The sequence below is a fragment of the Brienomyrus brachyistius genome, chromosome 2, assembly GCF_023856365.1.
Source record: "Brienomyrus brachyistius isolate T26 chromosome 2, BBRACH_0.4, whole genome shotgun sequence".
NCBI classification, from domain to species: Eukaryota; Metazoa; Chordata; class Actinopteri; order Osteoglossiformes; family Mormyridae; genus Brienomyrus; species Brienomyrus brachyistius.
Window position 1 is genome coordinate 30,772,705 of NC_064534.1, and position 23,394 is coordinate 30,796,098.

Here is a 23,394-nt window from a genome sequence, read left to right on the forward strand (position 1 = left end):
ACCGCATAGCTTGCTATATATTGTTTGCCACAACTATTCTATAAAGCTATAACTCGCTGTGCACCAGTTGGGGCAGCTTCGAATCTCTCCCTGCAGGTGGTTTCTCCCCCCCCTTTGTTCTGCTGTCTGCCTCTCCAAGGCCCGAGCTTTCCTCAGGGTCTGCGGAACTTACTGCAGGCAGCTATCTCGAAGCGAGGTCACACAGTATTCAAAACAATCTCTTCTTGCCTAAGGCCTAAAGACACACACAGTCCCAATATGCCAACCTCCCTGGCCTACCGATGTCCAATTTTAATTCCACAGTGGTGGTTGATGTGGAGCAATAGAATGATGGTGTTGGATCTGAAGCTTTCGAAGATCGCACTTCCCGACCACGGTGGGAGATCTTTTTTGTTTCTCGTGCGTTTTACTTAACTCCTTTCTTAAGGCATTTCATCCACTAGATGGCGCCCTTCCGAGATTATGACAGTTTTTTTAAGTGTCAGTTTCGATAAGTACGTAAAATGCACACCTGGTTCACGTGAAACAAAGTCAGAACTTCACCAATATGTGACGAAATGCTGTATATATATATCGATCTTCTAGTAATTTTCAGCTTTTTAATCGATGGTTAGTTTAAATGTCGTTCCGACTGCAATATTGTATTGTTATGAAAGTTCACTCCATAATTATTAATCGGTTATCGCTGCTGTTAAGTTATGAAAAATGGGAACTGCCATATACCCACGCGATACTTCAAGGAGATAACCTTATTTGTTAAAGGACAGATTTAACAAAACAAAAAAATCACTGCATGTGTTATCGTGAGATCTTATCCAAAACCAATCTTATTTGGCTACATTTATATGAATCAATTTGGAAAACAATAAATAGTAAGAATAGTAGATCATACAATTAGGATAGAGAAGAGCTTAAAAACGAATACCCCAAATTCCTATGTCAATCCTGAACTGCTTGCCAGGAAAACAATAATACAATAATAATTATAAACACTCGGTGGAGTGACGGCGCAGAATCATCACTCCTATTCATTCCACTGACAGATCGGCGTGCCATGGTAAAGTTTGACTGGAAACCAGTCGCTCCATGCCTGCTTGTGCAGGTTGAAGCCATTGCCTGGGTTTCCTGTCACATGATGCGAAATAGGATCCCTATCTCCCCCCTCCACCCCGCTATCTCGGGCGTCCGTGCGACTCACATCTCCGCTGAGGGTCCAGACGCTCACGGCCGGGCGTTTGCGGACTCCGCGGCGGCGCGGCTTGACGTTTCAGTCCGTGCGGCTGCCCCAAAGCGAGTCACCTGCGGTCCGTCCCACCCCCTACGCCCCCCACCCTGATCCTGCCTTATCCCGAAAGGACGGCGCACACTCTGCAGACCAAAGCGAACCATGGATCCTTCGCCGATCGCTGCGCTTTTCGTGGTTGCCTTTCTATCCGCGGCGACATCTGCTGCCTTTCAGACGGGTGAGTTATTAGGGCAACTTTTTTGACTCCTGATCTCTGTTTAGTTTGTCGGTATGTGTCAGCACCGGGATGCCAGTGAATTCCCATGAAGGGATGCCAGGGGCACAAAGCTGACCTTGAATCAGTGAGTCCGGAACTTTTTGCAAAAAAAAGAAAGAACACCAGATTTGGCAAAGTACGATTTCTTTACTCCAGATCTCTGCTTTCTCATAACTTTCTCCCAAGCGACGTGCGGCGATCCAGCCGACACACAAGCAAACGTATTGGATGTTTTGTTCCAACTAGAAGTGGGGGGGGAGATAGTGTAACCAGATGCATGCGATACAGTGAATGTAGTCCATGCCAAAATTATCGTTAATCATACGGCATATACAAAAAGAACGAATAACTGTAGTGATCCCAGATCTTCGTCATTTATTCGTTTCAGTGTCTCATTGGAAGGAGAACTGAGAGTAGAGGTGAAAATGCGGGTTGTATCAGATGCGTTATTGAAACGGTGCCGTATTATTACTTCGGGCTGGTGTCAGACGTAGATCGCAGTGTATTTAAGACGTAGCGCCGTTTGTCTAGTAAAAGGCGCAGGACTGCGCATCGCGGTCTCGCCTTTTATACCGGGAGACTCGTTAACTACAGGTAAACAAATTACTGGTATCCTTCTCTTATTTGGCGAAGCCACGGCTGTACGGTTTGCAAATGTTAAAGCATCGAGGAGATACAAACGGCTACAGCCCGGATTTGCGCAGATTTAAGGCACGCGGGTGGCTCTGCTCGGTGCACTTTCCCAAAGCGCGCGCCTGCACGGGCATTTCCTTTCAAATGAGTTTCTCTCGGGGAATAAAGAAATTATTCACTTAAATATTCAATAACTACCGCATAAACCGGCGTTGTCTTACTGTAATTTGTGTAGTGTTTCATGTTTAAAAAGCAAATCCTTGTGCTTTGCTTTTTAATTTTTTTGTTTCTTAATTATAGCCTAGAATTCAAATTAGAGGTTTTAACCATCTGGGAACTGTAAGTATCGCCATATGTACCTCTGTATTAACAGTGTATTTAAACTTACTGTACTCTGCTTTTTAACGTTTACAGTGTAAGTTGACCTGTATAAACCTGTATAAATCGCTAAATATCTTTATGGAAACATCTATACTTTAGACTACATGTGCGCTCAGATAGGTTAGTATATTTTATGTATTGCAGCTGCTGACCCGATTTTTAGAAAGGACTGCATTCGGTATGATGCTTGTTAAAGATATGTTAAGCCTAATTTCGCATTCACTCTGCCACCAGCGTTTATGATTGTATTTACTCTATAAACAATGATGCCCTGCATTAAACACGCTTGTCCACTCGTGCGTGTTATGTTTCCTTTCTTTTTTCCGCGTTGGTGTTCTTTCTTATTGTCAATGCAGCGTGTTTTTGTAAGTCCTGAATTATTGCGGGTTAATTAATAATTCATGAAAAAAGGGTCTTTTTAAACACGCAGGAAATTCAGTTAGAGAATGGAGGCCCTTTCTGCCAGATCGTACTGACTGAGGAATGAAAGATGAGAGAAACTTAAGTCTAACTAGATGTGCGAAGCCAGGAATTTAATATTGGTGCTGAAAGATAAGGATGATACAGATAGCAAGACAACGATTTGTGTTATCGAGTCGTAATGACATGGCAGGACCGGTTTCCTACAATACTCACAATATGACCTCCAGAATTTTCAGATAAAGGCTGCGACAGGGCACTTCTAGCCAGGAGCGCTTAGAAGAGAAAGTCTTCTGCTGTCTCTTTTGCAGTTAATTTGTCGCGTTGCTTGTTCCTCATTCCACCAATAAGGATGCTGCTCAAGACCTGACTATTGCAGAGTCAAGAACTGCAGCTAATTAACCTGGAGCTGTAAGATAGCTGGAGGTCATGACGCGTCTACTCAGGACTGCATGGTCATCATGGTGTTAAGGGTAAGTTCTAGTGGGCCTACCAAGCCAGGGCAGCGTGAGAAGGAGTGAGAGGTCCAGCCCTGACCTTTGCATCGTTGCTCCCTAGACGCACTACAGTCAGGAATTTAAATGGAAATCATCCTACGTCAATCCGATCATCGGCTTTCCTGCATACGGTTGCCGCTTGAAAGCCCCAATTGTGGTGTCGTATTTGCGCACGGAGGCTGATTCGTCCAGAAATGAGTGCGAGGGTTTTGTAGGAGGCGTTTCTATTCGGCGGACCGTCGCCATTCATCACAATGCGTCTTTTGCTCGTAATTCTCTGTGAATGGGACCCCCCCTCGTGGGTTCTCATCGCGCGTCTCAGTGTTGGTGGGGGGCGGGGCACTATCTATCTATCTATCTATCTATCTATCTATCTATCTATCTATCTATCTATCTATCTATCTATCTATCTATATGTCTTTCACTCTGAGAAATGAAGCACGTCACCCTGACTGAGCCCTATAAGACACACCGTCAGTGCGAGGGCGAGATCGCCCGTATTTCAAGGTACGAAAGGCAGTACCGTCAGGGGAGGACAAAGCACGGCCAGTCACGAAATGTGCCGAAAGTATTTTATAAACAGATATGCCCTGCCAGAAAAACCCATAGGACAGGATGTTGGAATGAGACTGTTTACTTAATTTGCGTTGGGGAACTGGGAGATCACGGTGCTCAGACTGATCCCTTTCTGCTTTTATGAAAACGGTGCAATTTGTACCAGGATGCTTTAGCGAAAAATCCTCAAAGTTTTCTGAGCAGTGTGGTGTGCAAAGAAATTCATGCAGGCTTATCTTTCGGTTTTCTGTATTTGTTTTTTGTAAATACTTGTTTGCACCTCCATTTATAAGTCTTTAGTTTGTTCGGACGAACAGAGTAACCGCATCTGTCTGTGCTTATTACATACTCCGAAGCCCCTTTTGATCGGCTGCCGTGAGACTAACGGGACATGAAAGGATTTGTCACAGTTTGTCACGCTTTTCAGCCACGATTTCCATTCCCGCCAGTGTATGAGTGTCAGCTGTAGCAGTCACAGTCAACTAAAGCAAACTTTAAAATGTAGGGGGGGGGACACCCGCACTGTCGCATTAAGGGTATAAGTGAGACTAACAGTTCCATTTAGTGTCAATTTTAATTTGTAGAAAAATTTTGAAGCAAGTAAAGGAAGCCTTTTTTGTCTGGGGCCACTGAGCTGCCATTTACTTGTTTCCAGTCATGTTTTATTTTTTTGCTGTCACCATACAGGTGAGTTTCTGGCTCTTTATCTCTTTATCTGAGTTCTATGTATAGGCCTATAGAAATATATATAAATTATGTACTGTTTTAAAACAACGTGCCACATGAAAGGCATTCATGCCTTTGTTATAGGTTAGACATCCCCCCCACCCAGAAACAGGTGACAGTCCCTGCAGGGTTGAAGTGACTCCCCCCCCCCATACGTACAACTCCAGTCTGCCTTAAATAAGACCCTCCCTGCTTCCAGTTACTGGCCTGTTAAGATTGTGTAATCCCCACAAGGTGGAGCGCAACCCAACCAAATTCCCTTCTGTTGCCCTGCAGAGTAATAGGACATGGAGGACAGTAATTACAGGTCAGTGCTATAGTGGTGTAAGTGTGCATCGGGGCAGTTGGGGGTAGGGAGGGGGGATGGGAGGGGTAGGCTGGCAGGCCGCAGGCTTGGCATGTGGGCCCCACCCTCAGGCTTGGGGAGCCTGCCCCACAGATGTGGTTCCGGTCTTCCGGTCTCACCCCCCTCCCAGCAGCTGGCGGCAGCCCCATCACACACTCTGTTCCTGTGATGGGAAATCCCGCACGAGCCGTGTCAGTTTGCCTATGAAAAGGCGGCCTGGATTACAGAGAAGGCAGCTGGTTTACAGAAAGGGTGGCCGGGTTTACAGAAAAGGTGGCCAGGTTTACAGAAAAGGCGGCCTGGCTTACAGAAAAGGCGGCCTGGCTTACAGAAAAGGCGGCCTGGTTTAACAAAAAGGCGGCCTGGTTTAACGAAAAGGCGGCCTGGCTTACAGAAAAGGCGGCCTGGCTTACAGAAAAGGCGGCCTGGTTTAACGAAAAGGCGGCCTGGCTTACAGAAAAGGCGGCCTGGCTTACAGAAAAGGCGGCCTGGTTTAACGAAAAGGCGGCCTGGCTTACAGAAAAGGTGGCCTGGCTTACAGAAAAGGTGGCCTGGCTTACAGAAAAGGCGGCCTGGCTTACAGAAAAGGTGGCCTGGCTTACAGAAAAGGTGGCCTGGCTTACAGAAAAGGGGGCCGGGTTTATAGAAAAGGAGGCCGGGCTTACAGAAAAGGAGGCCGGGCTTACAGAAACGGAGGCCGGGCTTACAGAAAAGGTGCCCTGGTTTAAAGAAAAGGAGGCCAGGCTTACAGAAAAGGAGGCCGGGTTTACAGAAAAGGGGGCCGGCCTTACAGCAAAAGGGGGCCGGGATTACAGAAAAGGGGGCCGGCCTTACAGCAAAAGGGGGCCGGGATTACAGAAAAGGGGGCCGGATTAATAGAATAGCCATTGCCCTTGATTTGATAAAAACATGTTTGGCTGAATAAAGAGTTTGGCTCTAGGATGCCACTTGGCAGTCGGGTCTTTTTGTGCTTAGGGTCCCCATTTTGCTCTTCGTTCATCTATTAAGTGTTTCTCTACCCAGTCCTCAGGGATCCCCCCCAGCTGTCTATACTTTTGCTCCCTCCCAGCTCCCAACACATAAACCAAACAATCATAACTGAACCAAGCAATGAATGCTGGGAACAAGTGTTCTGAGAGCTGGGTGGGAGCACAAACGTGGCCCGGAGTCCCCAAGGACTGGGTTGAGAAACACTGTATTAAGCAAAGTCAGGGCTGAATGTGGACATTTGTTGTCGTACCCTTGCCACCTCACTACTGCTCCTTCTGTAAAGCCCCAGCGGCCCTCACTAGCCTGGGCTACGCCCCACGTTCCCTCCAGGCCGAAGGTCATGGCTCCCTGATGGCCACCGCAGCGTTCCAGGCTTGTTCTCAGCAGACCAAAATATTTGCCTGTTTAGTCCTGACGCCTGTTTTCCGGCCAGCCGGCAAAATACGGAGCGCATTGTTTGGTATATATACACGCTAGGCGACGCCCTGTGGTTCTCTGGGCTCCCTACTCTGGCCGGTGGCTGTTCCGGAATGGCCAGGGACTTCCCTGCAGACCCCCGCTGGCGTTGGCCAGTCTCCATGAGGACGTGCGCATCTCTAGGGCTTGGTGGAGGCAAGGATGATGCAGGGGCCGCATGCTGCAGGATTGCCGATCTGATTCAGGATGCAGTCCACTGATTTGCCTGCGGCGGGGGTGTGGGGGGGGCACTCACAAGCTGATTGGATGAACCAGCCTTGCAGCCGGAGGGGGGGGTCAGAACAGTGTGGTGCCGGACTCTCTGCGTCAGCCTGGATACATTCGGGTGGGTAATTTCTGACAATGTGAAATTAAGCTGTCAGGGCGATGCTCTGAGCTGAGGCAGAGAACCGCCGCCCCATAACCGTATGGGACTGATGCTTGCCTCCAACACTGATGCTGCGTACTGCATTCTAGCTAAATCACTGTAAGTTTAGCGCCTCTGACGCACCTGCGGTCTGCCGCTTCAGCACCCAGCTTCAGAACACTTCCTTCTGATTCCTGATGACAGCAGCTTGTGCGGAATACAGTAATGTCTTCCTATGATGGAAATTACGCACCTTATACTTAATATGTTCTGGGTAAATGGAGACTCCCACAATGCCCTTCAACCTAAGATCTCTTTGGGCTAATAAACTAATAGCGAAAAAACACTAAACAAACCCCCCAACGGGGGCTGTGGATTATCATTAATATGCTCCGTTGTTGCATATTTCCTCTCATCCTGGGTCCCTGTGCCCCCCCTCTCCGGTTGTTGATATGCATGACCAGGGATGTCTGGCCTGCTTATTTACCATGACATTTAGGAGCGAGGGAATTGCGTGAGCGATTTCCAAGGTGCCATTCTCTGTGGGGGCTTTATGGCATCTCTCTGTCTTGGCTGGGCGCTCGGACTGCGTGCGCCGACGGCAGAGAATCCGAAAATGAGCGTGACGTCACGCAGAGTCCGGCCTGCGTTTGCCAGTGCCAAAGTTACTGCGGCCTCATTATGACTACAGGCATGCAAATGCATCGCTTTACAAAGAGTTGGGTTTTCAGAAGTCAGCTGAGTCCCTTTAATCGAAAGGCGCAGTGTTTCAAGCCCAGGGGATCATGTGTGATGTATATGATGATTTCCGTTGACAGAACACATTCAGTTATGGGCTTCGCTTCTTAGGGGAGCGGATTCAAGGCGGCCCTTCAAAGATGGCTTTCCAGCTACAGACGCAACGGTCAGGCCACTTTTTATTGCTGATTGCTTTTCATTAAGTTCGTCCTCATAAAAAGAAGTGTGCCTCCATGTCAGTTTTGAAATATACGGAAAGTACACACACATCCACAAATATAACTCGACCAAATTTAAATCTTCTTTGGGCAGACATATATTTATGCGGTATAAGTGCAGTTTGAAAAGCCCTGACCAATAGGGTAATGTTAGGCTATCATGTTGCTTCTGTGTGGGACACGACCTGTCTTGTGAACTTTTTACATGACGTCTGTATGTGGTCCACAGCCCAACTGTCCTCATCAGTGAAAAGAAAAAAAAACATTTGGTTCTCAAAATAAAGGGATGTTTTTATGTTTTTTTACCACAGTTCTTCTGGCTTGTCAGGAGTCCAGAGTCGCTTTGCGGTTTTAAGGAACAAATTGTCGCCTTTCCGTTTCTGTGAATGATTCAAATAGCCGGTGATGGGTGGAGCTGAGCTGCTTTCTGGGGTCAGAGCATCACGTCCGGCCGCTGGCGATACATTTGGTCAATGTCAACTGGTGTTGCATTACTCATAGCCGAAATAAATAGTCAGTTCATTCTAAGAGTGATTCATTTGAGAAATAAATAGTAAATTCTTTCCAAAAGCGATTCATTTGATTTCTTCCATCTTGCATTCCAAGTTCTATAGCGGTCAAAACTTGCCATGATTTACAAATATACACTTCAGTTTTATTACTGAATATCAGGAATCCTAATAAACATTATTATACATGAAAATACTTTTTCATCATTAACTTAAGCGTACTTTCTGTGAAGTTAGGGTATTGTTAAAGCATACTTTCTGAGTACTTTAAGCCTACCTCAGGTATTCTCTATTAATACTATGTGTCACAAAGTTCTGAATCCTAGCGTACTAACAGATGCTTCTTACAATTGTGCTATTTTATTGGGTGGGGGGGGGGGGGGGGGGCTAGGGGGCTATACCTGTCCCTCTTCCCACATGATCAAATTCAAGGTAACCTGACACACTCAGTGGTGACCAAAACTGCCACTGCTGTCCACTGGGCTGTGACTGAGGGGTAGTAGAGAACATTCTCCAGGACGATTCCTTGTAACACGACCTGTCGGCCATCAATGGACCTTTATAGTCGAATCCGTTTCCCACAGACGGCACAGAGTCCCCCCCCCCCCATTAACGAAGGCAGTGCTTTTTATTACTGGCCACCTACTCCTCCTGTCGTCCCTGGAGTCCATGTAAAAACCCGCTTTGAATTGCTAACGCGACAGAGGGGTTCAGACAACAGGAGACTCCTCCAGACTGAAATCGCAAACGTTCGCATTCCTTCTCTGACATGTTTTGCTTCAACTCGGGTGGACTTGAAGTTCCACCTTGAGTCATTCGTGTCTTTTTTTCTTTTCTTGTTTTCTTCCCCGGCTGTTTCTCCAGTTTTCCAGCTGCGGCAGACTTCAGCTAATCTGACCCAGAGAGATCTTTCTTGGAGTTTTGCCGACAGTGTAGTTAGTACCCTCTTTTATTTTTTTTTCCTTTCGTTTTTTTGGGTTTCACTAAATGTTTCAACGGTCAGATCAGATTAGAACGATGGAGCAAATCGGCGAGATGCATGCAGAATGTGTTGCCGCACCGAAGACGACACAAGAAACAGTTTTCAAGATAAAATCGTTCTAAATGTATATGAAATCTGATGCTGCCGTGGAATTCAGTGGCCCGGCTGATATACTTGTCTGTAGGCAGTGTAATACATGTCGGGGGTGGGGGGGGGGATTGCGATGTGTACAGACACGCTAAGCGATGGGCACCCATGTGCAATTGACACGCTCATAATGGCGTATGTGTCTCCATGGCCTGAATGCATCACGGATTGAGGGGCACAGTTCAATTGGCTCGTGTTCTTCATCCTTTCCCCTCTCTCACCCAATCGAAATGACCTAATCAATATGACCCAATCGAGACAGAGAAGCCAGTGATGATTATGACCTGTGACTCATAGGTGTTTTTCTGAGGGTGTTATTCACTGGTCAGATAAAAACGTTATTACAATACTTTAAGTTAAAAAAAATTCATCCATCCATCCATTTTCCAAATCGCTAATCCTACTGGGTCGCGGGGGGTCCGGAGCGTATCCCGGAAGCAAGGGGCATGAGGAAGGGAACAACCCAGCATGGGGGGCCAGCCCATCACAGGGCACACTCACACACCATTCTCTATTAGTCATGTCAGTGTGTAATAATAATTTATTGTAAATGTATTCACATGGTGCTGACCACCAGTGGTCACGTTAAATTTACTGAGGGGGGTACCCTTTCCCCTCACCAGTGGAGTAGCTGATCTGGATGACTAGTTGGGCTCTGTGACACTGCACCCCATGGGGGAGAAGCCCCGAGCCACCTATACTCACCCTTCACCTCTCGACATTGACCTTCAAATGAGATACGCTCGTAAATGAAAGAAGTCTTTTCAAAGCCTGTCTGACAAAAGTCTTCCTCTTATTCAGTACCTGGTACAGTCGTGCTGAGAGCCACATCTAGTAATGTTTTGTGGCTGTTAACGACCACTAAGCACTAAATGTCAAGTGTTAGCTAAGTGCTAAAATGTCAAGCGTAGCGTCATCGCGCGTGGATGCATGTGTAAGCACAGACTAACAGTCAGTGCAGGCAGTGGATGGAGTAGAAGGTGTGAAAGTGTACAGACGTTTGCCTCAGTCGTCATTTTCCCATGTAGTGGTCGTTAATAAAGCACTAGCTAACAGTGCTGCCTTGTACTTTCGCTTTTTTCCCTTTTAATCTCTTCTGGCCTGCCTGCCTGCCCTTGCCTGACTGCTTTGTATGAATATGCCAAACCTGGTGATGAAGTCTCCCTTCCAGAACACTTGATGTTTCGTTTTGCGAGCGACAAGCAATGCAATTCATGCGAATCAACGCAGTGCAGCTGCATTAGCCACCATTATTAATTAGGTAGATACCGTTTGTCGTGCTCAGTGTTTCTTGTTTGCAGTCGATTCGTTTGCGAGTAAATCATTGTAAAGGTCGTGTGTTAAACACATAATTTTGTAATTCTCTGGCCGTCAGGTCACGCAGTGGAATTAATCGATGCCAGTGTGGAGAAAGGACACGTTTTATGGAGAGAATAAGTGTGTCGGGCTGTTCTCAAGTAACCTGGCAACAGCTTTAAATACGGAGCCTCTTCCAGTTAACACCACACAGTCCAACAGATGCTCACTGGGGCTGAGACGCGGGTGATTTTGCCAAGACCATAACGCATAATGCCACATTATTTCTGATGAGGTCTGCATTACTGCTGATAGCCTGTCTGATGGAAAAGACTGGGCTCCCTCAAACCTGAATCATCACAGGACTACCAAAACGTTTCCCAGGGGTGTGGGAATCCATCGCCAAGCATGAAGACGCTGAGAACATGGTGAGGACCTGTGATGAATATCTGGGTGGAATATTTCACCCAGACGTGTTGTCTTACTGATATTTTATGTCACATGATTATAGATGCCCTGGAACCTGTTTAAATATTGCATATATCATGACAGGAGCAGACACATGCTTAGCATGCGTGTTGGTTGGCCCGTCTATAACATTTTTGCTTTTCTGTGTTTTTATTTACAGTCCTTGTGTCTTCTGTCTGTCTTCTCAGCTTAGTAGCATTCCTGTGGAGAGCTTTGACAGGTCTTTCTGCATTTTTCCCCTCAGTTGGGCTGGGCCCGCAGTGCTATCGACTCCCAAACAAGTCCTGTAATCACCCCAACTCCAGATCCATGAACCCGGCCTCACACCCGTCAGCGAGGGGCCCAGCGCAATTAACATTCCTACATGGCAATAAAGCCAAGCAAAAAGGGAAGCAGGAGGGAAACAGGTGTGTTTCCAGCACATTCTCTGGTCATCGTACCGCTTTGAGGTGCTGGAAGCAGTTGACTTAAAACTGGGCAGCTTCTGCTTCGAATTGAATGTGATACCAGTTTGCTTCTTCTGAAGGCACCTTAGAAGCTTGGCTGTTAGAGAAGCATTAAAGTCAGCATAGGCTGCTCGGGGTGATAGAGAGGATTCTTTAATCTTTACGCCTCCTGCCTCCTATACCCAGGGGATGTCCGTATTTCACCTTTGAGAAGTGTTTGTGGGAACCGTTTTGAAATGTAATATCCGAGGGGAATTCTCCAGCCCCGTGAGCGTCGTTTCATGTACCGGAGATTCCACCGATCGCTGAGCTCCAGCAATCTCATCGAGGTCAGAGACAGAGGCAGGAGGATGGAAATTCCTGCGACTTGTCCTTACTCTCTGTCTTTTAACAGTGTGTGAGTCTCATTCCTAGATGACTTCAAGATTAAATGGGGCCTAAATGGGTAGCCTACACTGTTGGATCTCTTGCTATAACAGAGAGCTGAAGGCAGGCCATTCCAAAGGCAGGCCATTCCGAAGGCAGGCCATGATAAAAATATAGGAATGATACAGCTGGGGGGAATGACACGGAGCGAGGGGTGACGCAGAGCCAGGAAGTGATGTGAAGCGAGGGGTTACATGGAGAAGGGGGTGACGCATTCGCCCATGAGTCGCACTGGCGAGTGGGTGCAGATATCCGCAGTACCGGCTACTGAACAATGCAGGCTTGTGTGTGACTTCCCAGCACCAGAAGCACCATAAAAACATAACGATTAAAAGTGGCCCCTTCTTTCTCTGTCAAGTGCTGGGGGTGGCTGAGATTGGCAGGGTGGGGGATGTTGTGGTGAGATATCGATTGGAGATTAGGCCGGTTTGCACAGCATTGCTTTGGGGAAACGCCCCCATGGGCGCGAGCGGCCCGGGAAGCAGCAGACGGCGGGGTCAGATATCACCCCCCAAACGCCCTGTGTCTGCCAGGGCTTTGATGGTGCACTTAGCAGCCCTGGCGACCCATATGGCTTCCCCTCCGCTTGGTTTGTTTGCTGGTATAAGGACCCAGCAGACTGAAGGAATCGCACTACAGGAATCCTCTGGCAGGGATCCAGGAATCTCAAGTGAAGCGGCACCTCTGCTGCCTTTTATCCGCGGATTTTATGAGCTCTAGCTCTAACGATGCTTTCGTTACGATCGACATGGAACGTCGTTGGCCAGCGGCTCCTTCTTGAGCAGCCTGTTGTATTTCACTTGGGGGAGTTAATTGTTAGGAACTATCGGAGTTTTTCTCTCCCTTATTTTCTCTCCCGAGTATGCGGCCAGCGTTTGCGTGATGTGACGGATGCGTTTCTCTAGCGTTTGCTGTGCCTCCCGAGTCTCCGCAAAGAGTCAGAACAGCCCTCTTTCATGGACTCCCGTGTTTACTTTGTGTCTGTATTAGTCCAAAGTGAATTAGCTTAATGTGTCTTGGGTTTGTTTAAACTCATTCACCCACAGGCACAGAAGGCAACAAATTAGCGTCGTTTGTGCATTTAAGCAGCTTAATAAACGACTTTCCTAAACTTCTGCTGGAAGTGCCATAGTTTTTTTTAAAGGTTTAAGTGTGATGGTGGGAAGATCGACCCGGGAAGTGACCCGTCTTCCAGTTCCCCTCCATCAGCATCCTCCCGAGTGAAGTCGCAGAGCACACCCCAACACCCCCCCCCCCCCCCCCCCCGTTTCATCCGTGCGCCTGTCAGGGGCCCCTTGGCCTGACCGCCCTTGGCTGTTCTCATCTGAAACCTCAAATCAAAAGGCAATTGATCAGAACTCGCCAAACCCACACCAATACACATGCAGATCTGTTACACCCTAGAGGGTTTTTTTTTTAATAAATAAAAAAAAACAGGCTAACCATTCAAAAACCTTTTCCTGGTAAATGCGGCCACATGTGTCACAGCGAAAGCCCGCCCTGGGGCCGGGTACCAGTGGGGTGTGATCCTTTGTGTGAGACGTCAAAAGTGCCGCTTTGGGTAGCGTGTGCTAGCTGCCGATTTAGCAGCGCGTCTGCGTTGTGTTCCGTTAAATGCGCTTGAGAGGGGGGTCGTTTGGCGAGAAAAGGAGGGGAGCTTTTCATACGAGTTAAGCAAGCGGCCTAACTGCGATTTGGGCCTGCTCGTGGAAAGCAGCGATGGGGCTTGTCATCTGCGCCGCTCCATCTCTCCTCGGCTGTGAGTCCGGCGGGTTTTCAGTGCAACCCTGAGAACGGTTTGACCTTTGTCTCTTTGAGTGAGAGAGAGGGCACTGGAGGGAGAGGGCAGTGTCTGATTGTCTGCTTGCGAAGACCACCAATCACTGACTTTGGCGAGTATGTGACACAGTAGTTAAGGAAATGGACGTTGATGCTGGTTGAGGTTAAAAAGGATCTGTACCAAAATACCCCTGTGCCCAGTGTTTAACTCGGATCTCGTTAACTCCTGTGACATGTCTGGCTGTATAATCTGGCATGGGTAAGTTTGGGTGAAAGCTTCTGCCAAGCTAAATGTGAAAAATATGCAGGAATCAAATTTTGTGCCAGAATGGCCATCGGCACCCATGCATGGTTCATGTCTCTCATTTCGGAGGTTCTTGCGTAGCTTTGATGTGCTGCTTGTACTTATAGGGGAAATGACATGTTTGCAAGCTCTTCTCAAAGGGGTCTTGTTGGGTCACTATCCACCTAGCAAACAGGAAGGAAGTGAGCAGAACGCCCCAAACAGACATGAGAGGTACACGAATTGTGAGCTTACAGCTTTCATTAGACACTAACTCAGAGTTAAGCATCTTTGAAAAACAAACAGTTAATACTGCTAATCCTGCTCTGTGCTCTGCAGGAATGTCTTGCAGTTGTGTGCCTATGTTCACTGCCTCATGTCTGTATTTTGTTTGCTCCACTTTGTGAACTCCTGGGGGGGGGGGGGGCAGCGAGGTGGGGGGGAGGGGTTGCATCGTGTTATGAAAATTCACTCCGTGGGTAGGCCGTCTGAGCTTGGTTAACATATCATGCCGCATTACACAGCCTCTTTGCTTGTGTGTTTGTGTTCCTTTTCTGTATGGGATCAGATAACCGCATGCCTCCCTTGGCCTCCATCGCACAAGACGAAAGCCACTGTAGCTGTAATGTGCAAGTAATTAGCTTCCATCCACAGAAATATAATTATAGAGTGTATTTCGGCCTGCGGGATAGCGCAGGCCTTCTCCTTCCAGGTTCCGTGGCATCCTGGAAATGCAGTATCGAGGCTGGTGTAGCTCGCATGCCAACCCGGCGCCGGTCATCCGATAGACTTTGAGGTTTCCCGTCCCACTACAAAGAAAGCTTCCGTATTGCGGCCCGGCGTCCGGAGCTTGCCGTGCTGGAACTGTGATGAAACGGTGCATGGTGTGATGTCGTCTCTGTGGCAACGGGGAGCCCGCGGCGTGTGGCGAATGGTAGAAGACGGCCAGGGTGTTTATCTTGGGATCGCTGTCCTGGTTTTTGGGCCCCACATGTGACACACAGACATGCCGTGACCCCTCGCTGCCTCTCTCTCCGCTCCCCTCTCATTTTCAGCTTCCTCCACCCCACGGGCCAAACCCGCCCAGTGGCCTGAGCTCACGAAAGCCACACTAACGTGCAAAGATGAGAAGGCGTTTGTGAAGTGCAGAGGGTCTGGCTGCTGATCTGCTCAACACATCTGACTGAGGCATCGGTACAATAACTGTTTTCTGCCGATTCGAAATTCTGTTCCATAATGCGGTCTGAGGTTACCAGGAGAATGGGACTGGGGGGGCCGGGCGGGGGGGGGTATGACCTCTGGATATATCCCCGTAAATTCCCGTGTGCTTGTTCTCCAGCCATCTGATGTGGAGTTTTGGTTGTGATATGTGCGGGTTTGACATGCCTGGAATGTGCATGTTATTGGGTGGGTGGGACAGGTTTTATGTCGCGTGTGGGAGTCCGGAAAAGCTGTGCTGTACATCCTGCCCGCGGCGGAGCAAGGTCACGCCCCAACACTATGAACGGGCGTTCATTACCGCGGAGCTGGCCGCGCTAATCCGGATATGTGATTCATTAGCTGCAGAGGAGAGATGTGGCGGGCGGCACGAGGCCGTAATTACCGGAACCTGGTACCGAATCACAGCTCAATTTCCAAGAGAGGGATGGGTCAGGGAAGGAGAACGTGGACAGAACTGCGTCTAAATGATTTTAATTAAAACCTTCGAAGACCTTAAATTCACAGCTGACGGAATGGGGCGTATTTCTCTTTTTTCCCGATGGAGGCAAAGATAAGAAGGTTTCTCTGTGTTTTCTAGATGACAGGTGGGATTTTGGAGGAAAGAATATAATACTTCAAGCATATCAATAGCAGATATTTGTACAGTACAGTGAATTCCTTGGGGGGGGGGTATGTTTTGGAACATGCTTCAGATTCCAGCAAGCCTGCTTTCCGATTGCGGTGGAACATAGAGTAGAAGAGCGTCAACTTTTGGTGTGTTTTTGATGGCCCACAGCGATAAGCAAACAAGTAAAGCCTGCTGATGCTTCAGCTTCTCTTGAGGCTGTTCTTCACTCTGTGATGAAGACCACAGTGGTAGGGTTAGGGTTTGTCTGAGGTAGTCTCTCATTTCAGCAGAAGATAACAATCTCAACCTAACCCAACACGGGTGATCCACTTTTGCTTGTTAGGCAACAATTCTAACTAAGTAGCAGGAGAATATTTTTTGAGTGGAGAGCTGACCCAAAGTAGCTCCAGATGGGAAACAATGAGATCTGAATCAGTAATGCAGATGTTCAATAGATCTCAGAGACCAATTGCCACTGGGTCCCTCCTTAGATGTCCGATTTAGATCTGGAGGAGGACAAGGTTGCACCTGTGTGGTCCTCAGGCCGTGGTTGTAGGACAGAGTTGTTCCCTTATGTGTTGGTGACTCTGAGGTTCCATCACGTTGAGAGCAGCAGAAGAAGCGTCCAGCCCGGCCCAAGACTCACCTTGTCAAATCACAGACCGTAGCTCTCAGATGTTTGTGAAGGTCACACATGCCAGATACTTTCATTTCTAGGGATTGTAACGAGATGTTGGATTCGGCGTGAGGTAGCGTGTTTTTAATTTTGTGTTATATGTGGCTGTAGTGTTGCGGAGGATTGGCGGCTCAGGAACCCCCCCCCCCCCCCAGAAGCCTATCTCCTTTGTGATTAACTGAGAACCTTCAAAGGGAAGGCAGCTGAACAGCCCCAGGACATTTGGTTACCCAGCAATCAAACCTGTAATCTTTTTGTGGGAGAGAGATCGCAGACTCGCTGGAATTGGAGGGGGGGGGGAGTTTTAGGGACTGTGTCCAGTTTGGGAGCGTTTACCTCCCATAGAGTCACCACGCAAAAAGTGATTGCTGTTAAGAATTGGAATTGTTCTGTTTTATTTATATTGGCAAAAAAAAAGGTTACTGTTGTTGCAGAGATGGGGTGCCCTTTGAGCGACGCAGTGTGGCTGTTGCCATGGGGTGGGGTGGCTTTTGAGCGACGCAGTGTGGCTCTCGCCATGTGGTTTTTGTTCTGCTAAAATTTAAACCATTTGTTTGTTTGTTTTTTCCCCCTCCTGTCTCTGTTCAGTAGAATCAGATGTTAATGAAAAAGGCATAGATCCACCCCCCCCACCCTGTGGGTCCAACTTGGCTTGGAGTCACTAATGTTAGTGGCAAAGAAGCCAGCATCACGCATAAACCCCTGAGGTGGCAAGTTTACTCTCCAGCTCGGGATTCAAGACGCTCAGAGGCTCCTTGTGTGCGACCTGCTGGCAGAATGAGTCACAGGTGCTAATAAAAGACTCGGATTTGCAGGTGCTCGCATTAGACTGAGACGGGGTCTCTGCTTCTCTTCCAGAGTGCTACACCGCTAACGGTAAGGACTATCGGGGCCAGCAGAATCAGACCTTCCTGCAGGGCGGGAAGCCATGTCTCTACTGGAACGAGACGCTGCAGCACCCCTACAACACCATCGAGTACCCCAACGGCGAGGGCGGCTTGGGGAAGCACAACTACTGCAGGTGAGCAAGGTGGCGCCATGGGAAGCCGATCCCAAGGAGGGACACTTCACTTATACCTTCACATTCTTACAGGGAGCAAAAATCCATCCTGCAAAGCTCCTTTAATGTAGCAAACTTTACTGTGTACTTTGTGAAACTGTATGGCTTTTGTTTCAGTAAATTATTCTACTAATCTCTTATACATCATATGCTCTGATGAAGTTGTTCACTCTAAATCATTAACGAAACAGAAACTCTAATGCCCACTGCAACATGAACGAAAGCCAAACAGAACTGCGGAGAGAAACGTTTGGTTTTCGTGTCTTCACTGCATGAAACACGGCCCTTAAGAAGCGTATCCCTCCTGTGCTGTGAAATCATAGACACCCCGTATCTCCTTAAAAGCACTTTAGCTCCGCATGAAAGTTTGAGCGCTTCCTGCCAGCAGTTCTGATCAGCATGGGCCTGGTGCAGAAAGCAGATCCATGCCGACCAGTAAAATAGCGGTTCTACCCAGAATGAACAAATTGGATAAGCGTCCTGTCGCCTGCTGCCTGCTTGATGGGAATGACTGAATTTACCAGTTACTGCACATTGTCGATGGCACACAAACAATCGCGGCGATGCTAAATTCGGCCCTCTTCGCTACTTTTACAGGCTATAAATATGTGAGGGTTTTGGCATAAATGTCAGATGTTCTAAATCCCAGTGCGGGCATGGATGTGTTATATAAGGCCATGTCACGGCGCCCCCTAAAGCACAAATGGTGTTTTGCATGTTTTGCTGTCCTCACCTGCGCTGTTCTCCCTCCCGGCTTATATTTCCTGTGCCAGGAGATGAGGGTGGAGGGGCGAAATACTTTTGTCTTAGTGCAAAGGCTAGAACAGACGTTCCGGAAAGCGTGTAGGGATTGTGCCGAGGGGGACAATGAGCACAGTGGATCAGAGTGACGCTGTTGACCTTCCGCACGGGGGGGTTAGACACATGTCGACTCGCGGCCGGGGGCTGCACCAGGCTCCTCATTTTTCCCTGTACGTTGTTTACATTTGAGTATCTCCACCATTTTTGGTTGGTATTTTTATATCTTAATTCGGTTGGTTGTCTACCTGGTTCAAGCTGAACCTGTTTAAGAAATCGGAATGAGCCTTACAACGGAGCATCGCCTGAAGCATGCTCTGAGGCCTGTTCTCCATAAGTCCGCCTCCTATCGCTCTACCTCCCGGCCTGCATCGTTTGGGTCTCCTCCGATGGTGGCAGTTTTAGGGCTTCTCCTCTAGCTAGCACAGGACTCCGGATTCTACCTGCCCTCCTACACACGAGACGAAAAGTCAGCTGAAGGTGAACTGCAACTCCCGCCTGAGTCACCGGAGGAAGTTCACGGTGAAACTGGAGGAGCACCGTCAGGTCCGGTGCGTGAGGGAAAGCCCGGGGTTACAGTGCAGGTGGATGGTTTCTGTATCCGTCCCGTAAATTGTGACCCTCGAAAGACATTTTATAGCATGATAGTATCTAAATTGCATGGGGGGGGGGCTGCTGGTTATGTAAGGAGAGGTTGTAAAGCTCTCCGCATCCCATTGTGGGCTCTTGCTGAGTTGCTGTACTTCAAAGGCGCTCTGGGAACTTGCTAAGAGACCTCATAACCTCTGTATTTTATCTTTACTGCCTCACTGTAAAAAACTCATTGGAAAACGCCAAGAAGGCAACAAATCACCACCATCCCCGAAGAGCGACGGAGCTCATTTTATGTGGAAAAGCAATTTCCAGATAAGACACCTCACAGCCTGACTGTTATTGATGTGGGACCACGTGCAAAATGCCATAATAATATCTTTTTAATTATGCAAAAAACTAATTGCATTTCTAGGGACTAATTGCATTCCTTGGGAGATGTTAACAGCCCCCCAGGATTAAGTTGTTTGCTTTCATTTATAATGTGAAAATATTAATAGGTGTCCCATATTCAATCAGCTTGGCCCAGTATTTACTCTTCTGAAGTCCGCATGACAAATTTACTCCTTATCATCCCCGGCCATTCCATTGGGCGGGTCCTTCTAAAACTTCTTGTCTGTGTTTTATATTTTTATGAATGTTGTTACCCAGTATGCATATTAAAGAATTTATACAGTTAGATGTTTCACCTACAACAGTCATATTCAGGAGGTTATTTGCCATATGCTCTGTGGACATGAAATAGCTTCCAACCTCCCCAGTACTGGAAATGTGGTTAGACGATGGATGGATGGATGGATGGAGGGATGGATGGATGGATGGATGGATGGAAATTTACCTTTCTCGGGATTGTAACAGACGGATGCATAGAGGCTGAGGCTACACCCGCTAGCCAAATATTCAGTTCCTCACCTCTGCTCCACACACAACATCCTGCCATCTGTCACCTGAATTTATAAACACCCCACATTTTTCATAGACTCCCTCTGGGTTTCATTAACACGGCCTTTTGTTGTTAGTATTAACAGTTGTTTTTCATGTAACACTGCAATGAACTGCCCATTTTCCTCTCCTGAAGCGCTGCATTCTGCATGAGGGTTTCTGACATAGCCTCCCTGTGTCCTCAAACATCTCACAGAGTGTGAGATTTGGCTGACTTAAGTCACGCCTGCAGCCAAGGGATTTCATTCTCAGTCAAAACGTTTAAGCGATATGCCAGTCAAGCCTGGTCAGAAGGGTTGCGTATTTTTCTCATAGGAGTCTTCCATCCTCACCCATAAGTCACATGACACCTCGCGGACCAATCAGAAGCTTCCTGAGCCAGTATATTGGGCTCACTTTGGGCCACTGACTGTTTAATGCATAAAATATGTCTTTTCTTCTCTATAACGAGCTACCAGAACATAAACTGAGCTCAGTCTGCCTAGCAGTGTTGAAAGTCTTTGGAGAAGAAACACATTATTTCCATTATTTAGAAAAAAAAGAAAATGCTTTTCTACTTTTTATGGTTGTAGAATCTGGACGTTTATAGCCCTAACCCCCTTTACCAAAAACTTTAAAGTTAATAATAAATTTTATGATTACAGCACACTGAAAATGGATTATTTAAAGCCTTTTGAAAATGACCCAGTCGAAGGCAGCGTTATCCGTCTAGTCGGACCCAGGCCTGCGCGGCCCGTGGGTCTCCTGGCAGCTAACGGCTAGACACGAGCATGCTGGGAGACCCGAGGGACACGTTTGGGGGCCATAAACCCCAAATAAAGCCAGACTTGCACCTCAGGGGGTCAGCTGATACATTTAATCAAGGTGATCAATGCAGTGATTCCAGCAGTGTGGAATAAGGGTTTAACAGCAGTGCCCTTTGTAGAGCAAGGCGCGGTTCACATTATTGGTCTGTACCCATTGTTGGCTCACCCCCACGGCGTTTGCAGCTGCCTAAAACTGATAGCATTTGGGCTCCTCTCGTGTTCTCACTACATCTGGGCTGACCTGACCCTGCACAGCATGCCCCTCCCCCCATGTTGAAGCCTCCCCCTCTACCTTGCATTGAGAATCGCTTCTCATCCTGCCCCGCACACTGTCTGGCATAGAAAAATGTTCCGCAAGTTACAGTGGCTCATGAAAGAATTGCTATTTTTGATTTTTTTTTACAGCCTTATACCCCCCCCCCCCCCTCCCCCCACCGTTCAGTACAGGGCCTGCAGGCCAAACCTTGGACCCACTGGTGATCAAAGCATTTTTCTCGATGGGACAGGAGTTATTTAATTTCCACTGCACGTTCCTGGTCCTTGGCCTTTGGGGTAATTATCACAAAAATGAGGGCCTGATTGAATGTGCTGGGATTGGTGATGGTCCTCCCCCACCCCCCAGTGGTTTCTCCGGACCCATTCAGCGTGTCTCTGGACACCATATGCCTCAGTAATGTGAACATGACGTCTGATGTGATTATTTTTATTTTTTTTACCCGCACGTGTCTTAGATGTGTATCTGCTGAGCCAAAGCTGTTATTAATTAGGTTAAAGTGAGCATTAAAATGTTCTGCTTTTAGTTACATATGGTTGAAATATATATATATATATATATTTCAGCAGCATTTAACTTTTAAACATGCTTCAGAGCTGTTCAGATATTCAGCGTAGATTATTCACGTCTCAGATTTTTGTTCTTTCAACAGTGTTTTCATTTCATTTTTTGTCTGAAATTCACAAAAAAGAGCAGGATCCCAAAAAGAGACAAGCTGTGCCTCTTGTTTCTGCTCTTGCTTTCTGCTGAAAGAGGAAAACCTTTTACTGAAAGCACACGAGGGACGCGCACCATTCAGCTCCGCCACCACAATAGGAGTAATGGAATCTCTTAAGCCATGGGGCCTTTTAGGATGCTGTGTTATATTATACGGGGCGTGGGGGGGGGTTAGGGCCTGGTAGGGTGTGCAGAGGTGACTTTCTTGCCTTTTGATAGCTCCTGGAGTTTGCCGCCCGTTCCCCAAAGACAGAAACAGAGCTTCTAGAACATTTGTTTGGGGGGGGGGTGTCCTCTGGAGGGCACTGAACCTCTCTTTAACCCAGTGCCATGACTGACACCACTAGTTGAACCCCTGTCAGGCATCTGAGTGGCAAAGGCAAAGTGTCTCCACGACTTATTCATGTGGCTCCTCTACCCCACCCCCAACAGGAACCCAGATGGTGACGTCAGACCCTGGTGCTACATTGCAGACCACGAGGACGGAATCTACTGGAAGTACTGCGATATCCCCACCTGCCGCAGTAAGTGGACCGCCTAGCGGCCCCCGCACGTCATTCCAGAGCCGGGCCCCACAAGCTCTGGGGATCTCATCTACTGGAAAGTTCTCTCCTTCCCATCTGGCTGCTTGGGGAGCCATCGCAGAGGCGCGCAGGTGTTCGTTCTGCTCAGTGTCTGTCCGTGAGCTCCGAAGCGTCCGTCTGCCTACTCTGACTGGCCGTGTAGCGATGGCGAACAGGAAGGTGCCGCTGATTACTGCACCTACCCGCTTTGCGATGTGCCCGGGCACGTCCCTGCCAAACCTCTGATGTGCGTGTACAACCCCAGTCTAACGGTCTCCTTTGCGGGTGTGTCTCTCTCCTTACCTGCCAACTCCACCCATCTACTCCATACCTTCGTGTTCCCCTCTAGCTGCTCATGAACCCAGCCAGGTTTCAGCAGAGCGCCATTCCCCGAAATCCACCCCCCCCCCCCCCCCACCTGAGTCCGCCTTCCCCACGCTCCCCCCTGGATTCCATTGAGAGATCACGCCCATAAGATTACTTTTCACCTCAGGATGCCTCCACTGTCACTTTTGATTAAATTGATCTCGTTCCAGGGCGTTGTGTGGAATCATGGGAAAGCGTGTGGAGATGGGTTAACTCTGAGTGGTGAGACTTCTAATGTACATTTAAAGCAATCCAAAGACTCGAATAACATAATGGCATCAAGAAAAATTTACAGATTATTTGTTTGTTTTTTTCCTTGGGGAAAAACTGATGCAGATTTTGATGAATTAGGACCTCAATAAATCAGGCACTGAGGCTTCTGGGAGGTCTTCCATTGCCCCCTTAAACACCCACCCATCCGTTTGAGCGTGTCGCTCTGCTAGCCTAGCCTGCTGTCTCCTTGGAAACCGCCTGAGACACTAATGGGACGTCCCCAGTGACGGCTGCTGGGGGCCTCGTCTCCGGGGGGTGGCGAGGGTTACGGGCGACCTACTTCGCGGAAGCGTCCTTTTCTGCAGCCCTGCGGGATGCCAGCTGCATTTCCCGGA

At 48.1% G+C, this 23,394-nt stretch overlaps 1 protein-coding gene across 4 annotated transcripts in view; it reads left to right on the plus strand.

Moving 5' to 3' along the window:
• Positions 1-308: 308 nt before the first annotated feature.
• The window catches only part of kremen1 (kringle containing transmembrane protein 1), a 40,771-nt gene continuing 17,685 nt past the window's right edge, over positions 309-23,394 (plus strand). Inside the window, exons 1-4 of one of the 4 annotated variants that reach the window (XM_048988635.1) lie at positions 9,527-11,191; positions 11,476-11,638; positions 17,528-17,690; positions 22,290-22,381. In XM_048988635.1, coding sequence (XP_048844592.1) covers positions 11,596-11,638; positions 17,528-17,690; positions 22,290-22,381 — 298 coding nt within the window. In that variant the 5' untranslated portion in view covers positions 9,527-11,191; positions 11,476-11,595. Of the gene's footprint in view, positions 377-1,158; positions 1,464-9,526; positions 11,192-11,475; positions 11,639-17,527; positions 17,691-22,289; positions 22,382-23,394 lie in introns of those variants that run through there. The other 3 variants (XM_048988629.1, XM_048988620.1, XM_048988646.1) reach the window with 3 other exon arrangements.